The sequence below is a fragment of the Atheta coriaria genome, unplaced genomic scaffold (assembly GCF_025399875.1).
Source record: "Atheta coriaria isolate IRGN ID8LTWV9N9 unplaced genomic scaffold, Caltech_Dcor_3.1 hic_scaffold_8_pilon, whole genome shotgun sequence".
Classification (NCBI taxonomy): domain Eukaryota; kingdom Metazoa; phylum Arthropoda; class Insecta; order Coleoptera; family Staphylinidae; genus Dalotia; species Dalotia coriaria.
Window position 1 is genome coordinate 8,338,426 of NW_027045450.1, and position 12,198 is coordinate 8,350,623.

The window sequence follows — 12,198 nt, forward strand, 5'->3', positions numbered from 1 at the left end:
AAATTTATGTCTTGATATTCTCTTTTTGGACGATTTTCAAAAATTCATAGCTCTTAAACTAAAAAGAGATAGCTACCAAGGAATTGTTGATTATGAAAGATTGAAAATTCTATCAGATAAATATATGCACAATTATATTTCCTACAGTAAAGGTCGAAAAACGCGACTAAAAGTGCGCTAAAAGTGACATTTTTCAATTTTTGACGATTTGGTTTTAATTTGCGAAAATTTCGTTAATTAAAAGAGATTGAAAAAGAAGGAAGCAGATGCTTAATCTATTGACAATTCTCATTAAATAAGCTGATTAAATGGGAAACCTAAGAGATAAAATTTTAATTTATAAGAAACTATGGTGCCACGAGTCACTTCTACCGCTACTCTCATACGGTGCTGTGAACACGAGTCACTTTATTGACACCCCTGCTGTAGTAAACCGGAATGTAGACCCGCCAACCATTCAATTGAATTAATTGCAATATAACTAAATAAACAAAGAAAATCAACGTTCTTATATATTCGAGTCAATAAAAGATAATAGTGCATATCTTTTAAAACTAAAAAAGGATAACGACGAACGGATAGAAAGTTATAAAAAATGGAAAATTCTGCAGAATAAATATAAATTTAAAATAACTTAATTGCGTGGGATAAAAGGACCAAAAACCTGGGACTAAAAGTGCAATTTTTCTTTTTGCCCTATTTTGAATTGCGAATATCTCCAAATGTTCAGGTCCGTGCCGGTCGTTTAATTTGTGTCACAGTTAGGTAGTAATGTGATAAACAAAAACTTGTTTATAAACAACAAATGAAAATTTGGCTGAAAAAATATAATAGAATTATAAATCCTTCTTTACCAGCAGTACAGCTTATCGGACTGCCAGGCACAACGAGTGCTGTAACTAAACGAAAACATAAATTGAAACAACAATATTTCATACAATAGAATTATGTTATAATTAACAATCAACACAAAATAAACAATCTGTGCTGTATAGTTAAAAAAAATACTTACACGAGCCTGATGGAGCTTTGATGAGAATCAACATGGGGGCGACATATATCCGATTAATTTAGAACCGACACCAAACACAACGCCGAGTGAAGAATGTTATCAAATCCACTATCACGTGACTCCTAATATACATAACAAACGCGATCAAAAACCGGCATTTCCGAACATTAAATAAATTACTATAGTCGCAATGTACAAATAAATAGTCGATTGATCTTCGAGTATAACACAAATTTAGAATATTGAAGTCCGAATAAAAGATATAAGTCTCTCAAAACACAACTGGATTAACCAGCAACCGGCAAGAAACTGGCTGCAATCCACCGATAGTGCATGCCGAAACTGCGTAAACAACGACGGGACAGTATATGATAAGAAAACAAGAGGTGCGCAAAGCCGGCGCGTCGACGGCACGCGACCTCGTGCGCGAATTTGCACATTACCTGTGATCTGAACTAAACTAGACTTCGCTTGCATAGCAAGTTGAAGCACCGCTAGGAGACAGCGCGCGGAACACATGCGATAAAAAAAGTTGTTTACGTCGAATCGCAGATAACAGCATCGTATACAAAACTATTCTCGTGTCCACGTTTGTCGATAAATATAAAAATAAGTCATATAACTCGATTTTATGATTTTTAGTGCATTCTAGTGCCATCTATGAATGCGACAGATACTAGTCATAATCAATAATTAATGTTTTCACGTATTTTCACTTTTGTATCCACTACATATTGTCAATTAACACCTAGAGCGTCTGAAGGATATCTTGAGCTATAAAATGGTAGCCACAAAATAGTAAATGATGTTTCTAAGGTCAATATGAAAATTAAAAACTTAAAACAGGTTTATTTTCGATACTAAGTTTAACAAAATTAAAAATATTACAATGTTTAGCATACAATATGAATATTATTTAAATCAATACTTTCATCCTGGATTGATAAATCAGTTTTTAATGGGCTTATCAACACATTCTGAGCATCTATGGCAGGTTTGTTCAATTTGATCCTTTCCCAAGGTGGCGCAGTACTCCTTGGAATAATATGCTAAACAATTTATACATGGTCCATCTAATAAATAAAGAAAACAATGAAAACGAGCATTCCACAACAAAAACTTATAAGAAGTTTACATTTGTCAGCTTGCGAAACACATGGCTGCAGCAACAACACGGTTGTCAATGTTAACAAACACACAATAATAATTTTCATTTTTCTTTAAGTTGGTTTAAGCACAAGACATTGACATGGTACAACAAATGTAAATGATTTGAATAAAAATAATTCCCATCTTTTATAGCAAACTTAATGAGGACGCCTGCTTATTAAATATTAACACTCTTTATTGCATGTTACATGTGGAAAATGTAGAATTCTTTGTTACATTGTACAAAAATAGCTGGTGTGTTGCAATGTACTTACATTTTATAAATCATAGTTAACATTTTCATTAATCGGAGTTAATCAGGCAATGCTAATTATCGTGACATTTTTTAGATTTCTTTGGTTTTCTGTCCACACAAGCTGAACATTTCTGACAATCTCCTTCAAAATGATCCTTTCCAAGTGCCGCACATTCTTCTTTAGACCAATACTTTTTACAAAACACACATGATATCGGTTTCCCTAATCATATAAATTTCTTGTTTATAATTTAAAACTTTTGAGTACTAAAACGTACCGATAGTAATTTTTTCTTCTTCTTTTGAAGCATTTGACGCACTCAATTGCAACAAAACAATTGTTGCGAGTAATAAACACTCAAATTTAATTTTCATTTTGATTTTGTTACTATTATGATTGCAGAATTGTACGAGTATATGATAAAATTGTGTTAGAAATATAAGTGATACCTGCTTTTTATACCAGGTATATTTCCTATTTGTACGTGACATTTAAGTAAATTGTTTACAAAAATTACGCAATTAAACACGGACAAAAGAGATTAACAAGTAATTAAAGATTAACGTTAATAAAACATACGTGTTTCGAAAATGATTTGAGTTTATTTCTTAATTTGAAATGTTTAAAATGTAAAATAAGAGATTGCAATTCTTACACCATCTTGTAGAGCAAAATTAACAATTGCATGGCTTCCGGTCTACACAAGCCGAACATCTATAACACGTAGCTTCAATTTGATCCTTCCCAATAGAATTACAATACTCCTTAGAGTAATATATAAGACAATTAATGCAGTGGTGACCTAAAACAGGATTCAAACAGTTCAAATACAAAATTAAACATTAAAAATTCAAAAATCTTTACCGGATGTTGATGAAGAAGAGGACGAACACGACGATGTAGAGGAATGATCACCATAACAAGAATTCCATTGCAATAATATAACTGTTGCTATCAACAGCAGCACTGTATTAACTTTCATTTTATCGAGTATTAATCGGAATTGTTTGAATCTGAATGGAAGGAAATAAACTCAAGCGTATTTATATCCATATCCATTAATGTTCATGTTAACTAAACAATTCCAACTGTGTATTCTGCAAATATTTATCAGATGTGCAAATTTGATGTATTGTACTCATATGCAACGTAATTAATGATATTAACAATTAATTATCATTAACTTATGATATAATTATGAAATATGCAATAAAAAATTGCACAAATGCTAGATAATTGCAGAAAACGAATAAAATCTGTAATTTATAAGTAAAAGCCAGGGTGAAAGTGAAACAAACTTGAGTTTGTCAACAAATAGTCTTTTGTTTTGCGTGAATTCCATCGAATTCAGCGTCGTTTGCACAATACACGTTCGTAACATTATTAAAATTAGCTTAATATATCAAAATTATGTATACATTATCCTACGCCTACCTATCTCGGTGCTAACAAAACGACGAAACGCCGAAAATGACAGGATTATATAAAATAGCATCATAAACTATATAATATACGCCTTCGTAACATGAAAATACTTACAATTACATCCCGGGTCGTCCCCGGATCGCCTAGATCATTATTTCTTGTGTATCTCGTCGTCGTTAAATCGATTATTGTATAATATTTATAGCGTTTTACGTGTGTGTGTGTAGTTTGAATGTGTCAGGTTTACGTTTAGGTCCTAGAATTCGATATAATTACAGCACTAGCGTGTAGAGTGCCGTTTGATATGTCGTCAAGCTGGAATGCTAGCAGTTGCCGGTGGTGCTGGTCGTCGACGACGGAGTGGCTGTCCCGGAAGTCCCAGCGCTGGAGAATTTCAAATCGCCCTCGCAGATGTACCGCCCTGAGATAAACCGGCGCTTGACTAGTGAGAGCCGATATCCAGCTCCCTGCAGATGGAAACCAATACCTGATAGCGTAGTACCCTCGCAGTTGAACTGTGCCGAAATAGTTGTGGGTTTCGTTGGTCCAGAATCTAGATCAATTCGTGCTAGCATAGAACCTACGCCGTGGTTTTCCGAGTGCAGAGATAATTCAGTGTATTTCCAGACCAATTGGTTCGATTCACTGTTCCTGGTGAAACCACCCAGTTTATGACGCATTTGTTTAAATTTTAATTAACGGTTTTTATAAGACTTACCAAATGGCGGCTGGTTTAGATTGGTTAGACTTGACCTCACCCTCAACTGGAACAGTCACGGAGACATTCAATAGAGGAGAAGCCGAGCTCATTGCATGCGAGTTGTACTTGTAGTCTACTTTCAGGTCGGTGTGAGCTTCTTCACACTTCCAGTAAGCCACTAGTTGGAGCGGACATGAATTCGCTCCGGTTTTCGGTTTAATCTATAAATACACAAAAAATCCATATAAATTTAATATAGACATGATTATGTGCTTGGAACTAACTTGATATTTTAGGATGTCCACGTTGAAATACGAAGCAGTCGGGTTTAGCTCAGACTGCTTCTTTAATAGGGCACTTAGCGCGGTCATGTTGAACTCGAGGAATTTTGAGTCAACCGCTGATTGACTACCATCACTACACAAAATAAATTTAAATTAAAAATTAGTATGAAATATCTGTAAGTTAAAACTTACATTGTAACCAATTGTTTATTCGGTAATATAGTAAGTTTCTGCGTATTGTGCACGCGGAAAGTCAACTTGGCTGGATTAGGATTATTCGCCAGCACTGTAACAATCCCCGCAGGAAACGAGAGCATCATATCACCAGACATCTTCACCTGACACTTTGTCTCATCCGCCCCACGGAAATACGAATGCACAATCTCGTGAAAAGCAACAGCTAGCGGAATAGTATCCGCCATTCCAATGGTCAACGGTGAAGGCCCTCTGGACACCCCCACCGGTACACAAGCAGTACGAAATTCAAGACTACCCACGCTATCTGCCCTCGAGATGTTCGACGGACTGATATGACCACGCGGTGTGGCAGCTTCGGATCTTCTCGAAGGCGGTCTCGGAATAGACATATACCCACTGGTGGGAGTCGGGGTCTGGCGAGGTTTAGGCGCGGGCTGTATCTCCCCGACTTCGGAGAATATATCCCCCAGATCGGCATACCTCGAAGAAGCTGATAAAGTTGGTGAGTTTAGTGTGGGCTGTGAAGGGCTTTGTAAAGGAGCGTACGGATGAGTGCTAGTCGGAGTGGAAGCATTGGACTGTGCCGGGCTTTGAAAGTTTAAGCCCAGTAGGTCACTGCTTGGTTTACCACCTAATTGTTGCGAAACGGATTGCGAGCGTTTCATCGCAGCGTCTTGGGAGTCGAGCGCTGAACCACGACGACCGCCAGCCGGAAGCAGGTAAAGATTCTCGACAGTGGCGCGTAATTCATCGACGGATGCGGACATGGGAGCGGCGCCATTGTTCAACGGTTTGATTTCAACGCGTATTTTTCGTTCCCGGTCATCATCAGAGTCGGAATCCGATGAGGAATAGAAACTGCCTTTGTCATTGGTCCAATTGGCTGGTGTGGTTGGCTGCACGACGAAACCATCTTCATCGACTTCGGGTGCATCTGGGTCTCGTTCAACGAGGGTTTGACTTTTTCTCGTTTCTTCTTTTTCTTCCCTATAAGTTATTAATGTGAATGAAATAAAATAAATAAGATAAAAATGAGCAATCGTACAAATCTGATTTTTCTTCTTTATTGCTTTGATTGTCCGTGCTATCCTTCTTCTTTTTATTCGCCTTCTTCTGCCTGGCCCTGTCCCGTCGACTCCTCAGAAACCCTACATCCACATCAATCAATTAAAACACAACACCAAGATCTTAAACGTGAATAAAAAAGATTATGCAATTAGTTGACTTGATTAAAGTGTGGCGAGTGTGTGTAAAAAGTGTGTTAAGAGTAGCTTAAAATTCAAAAATCAAACTGGTTGGGATGGGGCAGGCACCCGCCAACACTGCTCGGGAATCAAGAGATCTATCGGTGCAACACTAAGCAAAAATAGCCAACGAGTCCAGTCATTTACATTAAAGAAGCAAACATGGCATGAGCATATATTATATATAAAGAGAGAGGTAAATGTGGCTAATGTGTCTAAAACAATTACATTTCGATCCACGCTGCACGCCGCGCGTCATTTCTCCAGGATTAGTCGGGCTCGACGGCGCGCTGCTCGGCCCCGCTCGGCCTTCGCGCGATCCTGCAATCACACAGCCCCCCAAACACAACAGACCCAAGGGTTAGTTTTAGAGAGCGCGCGCCCCACGATTGGTCATCACATACCCTGCGAGTTAGACATGAAGAGATTAAGAAGGGAGGTTGTACGGCGGGATGATTTTGCATGTGTTGGCATGGCCTGTGTCCCGGTTACATTGCTCTCATTACCTTCGCGCTTCACGGCTTTTGCGCCACCACTTGCTCCGACAGCAGTCGCCAACGCCGAAGGTGGTTCCAAGTGTCCAGCACTGGCGCGATTGCAACTGCTGGGGAGGATTCTTCCAATCGACTAGACCTATAAGTGCAAAGTTTCCTTGCACATAACACAAAAACACAGAAAAATCTAACAAATCTTAACCTGCTAAGTCCAGTACTTGCTCAATACAAAGTGTTCCAGTAATTTATCAACAGTCAACTCAAGATATTGTCTCAAGTACGTCTTCAAAGTGGCTTGCATTCGGCGCAAATAAAAGCGGTCGCGTTTTCATTTTTCTCGACCATTTCAACCATCGCTCAAATTCCAAAAGCGCGGTTTTTCCGTAACTTTACGAGCGCTAGTTTTTTTGCAACAGTTGGCATTTCATCCCTGAAACTGCGCGCGCGCGCGAGTTAATTAGTAAAAAGTTTTTCCGCTCCTGCAATCAGCTACGGACACGCGGGTTTTTCACCACCACCACGCGTTTTTTGACTCCTTGACTTCGAATCTAATTTCGTAATTTTTTCTTTCGCTTACCGTATAATGCATTTTACTATGTTTTAATTAAGCAGGTTTTACGTGTGACTTTTATCGGATAAAACGATGCTAGTTGAGCGCAAATATTCTTACTTTATCTTGTAGACGATGCAGGGAAGATCGCGTAATCTGTGCTTGCCGGGCGGGCGACTGCTGCAAACAAATTTGAGCGTAATTCGGTTAGCGAACTAACTTAATAATGCAGGAGTTTCTGGGCTAGCAGGCAAGCTTCTTTCCGGGTGCAATTTCAGCACGCAGGTGCCTGGCATCTGTCCTGCGTCCCAGTACACTTTCATATCGTAGGAGGGTAACGCGACTAACCCCCCAAACTTTACGTGGCTTCGTAGTGAGTACCTACATATCAAGTACTTTTCGCCTGCGCGAAATTTTATTTGGCAATAAAATCGCTTCTTCGCATTTTGATCATACCAACGCGGTGAATAAATTCTGACGTTATCCTCATTCCTTGTCGTTTTTGTTTGCAGAGTGGCGTAAAGCCTAAACTACACCCTTCCGAATTAACTAATAAAAATATTTAATATTTAATGCGCATGTTGATAATGCAATGAATGCAACTTGTTGTGCTGTTGGTGAATCAATGAATGCACTCAACAAATCACAACTCCCAACATAACACAAGTTACAAGTACATTAAACTAGTTAAAACTCGGACTCTGATTCGACTGGCAGTGAAGTGAAGGACACAGATTAAAGTTAAACTCGTCGGCGCTTCGTTGCGTTCAATGAATGCATTCAACGCATAGAAAATAATCAATAATAATTGGCTTACGTTGTAAGAAGAAACCCGTAACATTTTCACGCACTCCAACTTAATACTTTCCTGCCAACTGAACATTATCCGCATAGATATCTACTATAACTAGGGTTATGACTGTTTAAAGTTGTTGTAAAGTTGAATTAATACCATATCCTATTACTGCGCATTGAAACGCTCACGTGGATCGAATGAAGCAGTTCATTCTGTTTGTTCTTCGATTAATTGCCGGTGCTAATTACATTCGTTACGTGTGTTATAAAAGTAAATCGTATTGGATTACTGATTACTGAACATAACCTAGTTGTTGTTTGCTTGTCGTTTGTTAGAAACAAAAACGAATCGTCGCAAGTGACGCAGCGCATTATGATGTTATCCCATAGCTTATTTACCATAGCGAGCAATAAACAAAAGCGCAGTGGCGTACACTCACCCAAAAGTAATCGTTAAACGCGACGGTCATGGTTTATATTCGCTGGGGCACTTTCATCGCAGGTTGCACCACGCAGAGCACAAACTCGCGCAGGGTGGTCGCACTGGCCGGTGATGATTTTTGCGTATTGGGAGATTCCGGTGCGTTGGGGCCGTTTAGGGCATTAAACGCGCCGCAGGCAGTAAACGCTCTTACGCTAAACACTCACAACTGATTATGATTACAACCGGGGGGCGGATCAGCGCATAAAACGAAGGATGTGTACTGTTATGATTCCGTCAAACTCCAACATACGGCGCTGGGTTATCAAAGAAAATAAAGTAATAGAAACAATCACACAGAATTTACACTTTTAAGATATAAAATATTAAATTACTTGAATATTTTAGCTATAAAATACAATTACAATTGAGATTTTGACGCGCAAAGTGTTTAAAAACTAAAAATGATTTTATTTATCTTTTAAAGCGACCGCTAGGTGTCGCTGCATGTACGGTTTCAGAATTATTTATAAAATAATAAAATATTATTAATTAGTCAAAAATCAACAAATAAAAAGACGTAGAACAAGATATAAATATTATAACAAAAATTAGATATATTTTACGTCTTGTTTTTAAAATAATTTAAAATTTAAAGCAAAAATATAATGTGCTCTGATTGGTGCTGACATCTGCAGCCGCATTTTGAAACTAACATTGACGGTTAATACAAAGTGACACACAAATATTTGTAACAACATAAATAATTAAATATTTAAACAATAGTACTTTAAAACACTATTATTAATAATGCCTTATGCCCAATTTTGATTCTAGACTTTATTTTCTTAGTTTTTACATGTATTTTAAATTTTTATCAATATTTAAATCTTTACAGTGTGACACATTGTAAATATTTGAATTTCCTGCTGCAAATCCTGCTGATATGCCATTTTAAAACTTATATGCAAACTGCTAAGTTAAAATTGCTATATTATCAACAGCTCAGTAGTTAAAAGAAGAAAAAACACGCCACAGGAAATGTTTAAAGTGTTTTTTTATTAAATAATAGCGCATCACATGCGTACGTCAATAAATCAATCAAAAAAGTGTTATATACATAGCGATTAAAGTCTGTACACGCCGTTAAACTATCATACGAAGTAAGAAAGTAAAAAAAAAATCGAAATCGATATAATAAATTATGCAGCAATGCAGTAAATTAAACATCTATGAGATCGCTTCAAAAACAAAACGAACATTCGCTCGCACACACATCTATCATTCGCGTCGCGGACAATGCGTTGATTTAAGAATGGCCGACTTCCGACGACCCGCGTTCTTCCCATGACCCGAAGCGGGGCCGCGTGCAGCGAAGAAGAAGAAGAAGCGCGCGGCAGCCGGCGTTCGTCAAGCGGCAACAGCCAAGAATCAACAACGCAACAGCCGGCAGCGTGGCTGCTGTTTCGTCTGCACTTCTTTCTTCACCGGCGCAGCGCAAGCAGGCGCAGTAACGTGTTTCTTGCGTGCACGCTCTCGCTTTGTCTTTGTGGTGTCGCAAACGCTCAAAACTCCACGAACACACACACACCAACCACTTGCATTAGTTTCGTCGTGCAGTCTCACTTATCAGCTAAAGAAAAAAGAAATGCATTGTTTCTTCATTTGGCGCTGGTATCACACGAACCTCCAGGTCCACACTTCATTCAACTGACATTAAGCTGACTATGCGCAAGCACAAGAATGTCTTTCTTCTCCTTGGGGAATCTTAACTCCCTTCCAGCCAATCTAGCAGCTTCCAGTTCTCTTTCCGCTTGGGTGAGTTCCCTTCGCAGGGCTCCGGAAGTCTCCTGCTCACGGGCGATCCAATCCAGAGCCATCTGAGATCTCATGTCATCATCCAAAGCTCTGTTGGAGTAATGAGCTACAACCTCCTGTCGACTACATTGTCGTTCCCTCATGGCTTTTAAACTCCCATTCCAATGAAGCAGTTGGAAGACTGTCATCAACTCCTGGAACTCCAGCATTGTTCTTCCTTTGTTAGCTTCCAACATGAAGCGAAACGCGCCTATTCCCCGATTGGGATCACCTTCATCCGAAGTGTCTTCTGATGAAGTATTGGATGTGGATTTGAGGGTGGATCTTGCTTCACCTACGACTTTTTCAATGAAATCATCGGAGATACGTCGGGATGGATGCTCATTGAAGACGGAGTTCATCAACGCGATCTTGGCGGCACTCCGACGTGCCTCGGCCTTTGTGGGACAATTCTGGGAAGTCGTCAAAGACAAATATTAACTTTTGAAGAAGTATTTGAAGGAGAAATTAACATGGTTACCTGAAAACTCCCAAAACAGGAGCCGCCTGGTAGAGTAACATAGCAGACGTATGGTTGGGTGTTGGACGGTACGGATTCATAGATGACCAACGCACCATTGCGTAGATCCGCCCCGCGGGCTTGCTTCATCTGCCAGAACTCCTGCAGCGCTTCCACCACGTTGACTGGAAAATGCAAGACGACATATAAGAGCAAATCGCTTCTGGGAAGCGCATTTCGGGCAGAGACAAAGCATTGTGTGCTGATTAAAGGAGAGTTGACTCGCGGCGCGCCTTTTGCGTCCACGGTCGCGGAGCCAGTTTTTAAACGTTTTAATGGTCCCAGTTACAGTTCGAACCAAATTTATGCTAGGCGCGCGCGCGCACACACGACTTTTGCTGTCTGGCTATGTCACGTCAGTGTTTCTGCACCGGGGCGTTCCTCCCACTGCCACCGCGCGAGCCTTTGACCGCTCGTCATCGATGGACAACTGGATGACTCGCAATGTCCACTTTTGCACGACAACGATTTTAATTCAGCCCGGCACACGGAAAAAAAACACGTTACACAAAGCGCGACATGCCCTGCGTGCGCGAGAGCAGTGGCACCGTGAGAACCAGCGCGCTCAAGACACCAACACACATGCATACATACAGTGTGTTCATGTATATGTGTTACACATCTATATAAATAACTCAAAAATGTGATATTTTGAATGGTTACCTCGATAGGACTCATCGTAGAGTTGTAACATTGGCGTGGTGGAAGGACACGTCCACTGCGGGTCAGGATAAACCATCATTGCGCGAATATGTCTTTAAGCACTTAAGTCACTAGATGCATCACTTTAGTAATCCAGAGCTTTGGCGACAGTCGCACACACACTTACTGCACTCACTCACTTAAGTCACTTGAGTGCGGGGCCTGCGAGCACCTCTCCACTCTCGAAGCTCCTCCGCACACTCACACCTCCTGCTCCACGGGTCGCGGGCTGCGAACTGCCGCGGCGCGTTCGCAAATCGTAATGCGTTTCTCGTACTTGACCAACCAACGCAGACAGAGATCCCGCAGTAAAAGACAAAGATGAAATACTCTTCATGTGCGGTGGTCGCAGGTATGGTATACGCACAGGTAGACGCGCAGAAGCAGAGTAGTAGCCGTACTGGGCGAAGCGCCGGAACTTGACTCACTTGACTCAACTTAAGTCAAGTTAAGATCAAGATGCAACGCTACATAACATGCGAATTTCAACCATTTCTACTCAAATCTACTTCATCCTTAGAAAAACCTCTTAATCTTATCTTTATCCTAAATCAAGATTAGCGGCATTTTTTTAATTTTTATTTTACTGG

At 39.9% G+C, this 12,198-nt stretch overlaps 2 protein-coding genes across 3 annotated transcripts; both read right to left on the reverse strand.

Annotated features, from left to right (window-relative positions):
* Positions 1-3,000: 3,000 nt before the first annotated feature.
* Positions 3,001-6,837, reverse strand: LOC135797217 (F-BAR domain only protein 2-like). 2 transcript variants are annotated; one of them, XM_065309452.1, is made up of 7 exons: positions 6,674-6,837; positions 6,498-6,590; positions 6,071-6,173; positions 5,020-6,012; positions 4,828-4,960; positions 4,562-4,764; positions 3,001-4,494 (listed from the first exon to the last, which is right to left on the reverse strand). In XM_065309452.1, the coding sequence occupies exons 1-7, from the start codon at positions 6,741-6,743 to the stop codon at positions 4,167-4,169; spliced, it is 1,923 nt and encodes a 640-aa protein (XP_065165524.1). In that variant the 5' UTR covers positions 6,744-6,837; the 3' UTR covers positions 3,001-4,166. The 2 variants fall into 2 exon arrangements, with proteins under 2 accessions (XP_065165524.1, XP_065165525.1); XM_065309453.1 differs by lacking the exon at positions 6,498-6,590.
* Positions 6,838-9,569: 2,732 nt separating this feature from the next.
* On the reverse strand, positions 9,570-11,860 carry LOC135797453 (protein limb expression 1 homolog). The gene is made up of 3 exons (XM_065309816.1): positions 11,570-11,860; positions 10,868-11,031; positions 9,570-10,799 (listed from the first exon to the last, which is right to left on the reverse strand). Exons 1-3 carry the CDS (start codon positions 11,646-11,648, stop codon positions 10,236-10,238), a joined length of 807 nt encoding a protein of 268 aa, XP_065165888.1. The 5' UTR covers positions 11,649-11,860; the 3' UTR covers positions 9,570-10,235.
* Between the last annotated feature and the right edge of the window lie 338 nt (positions 11,861-12,198).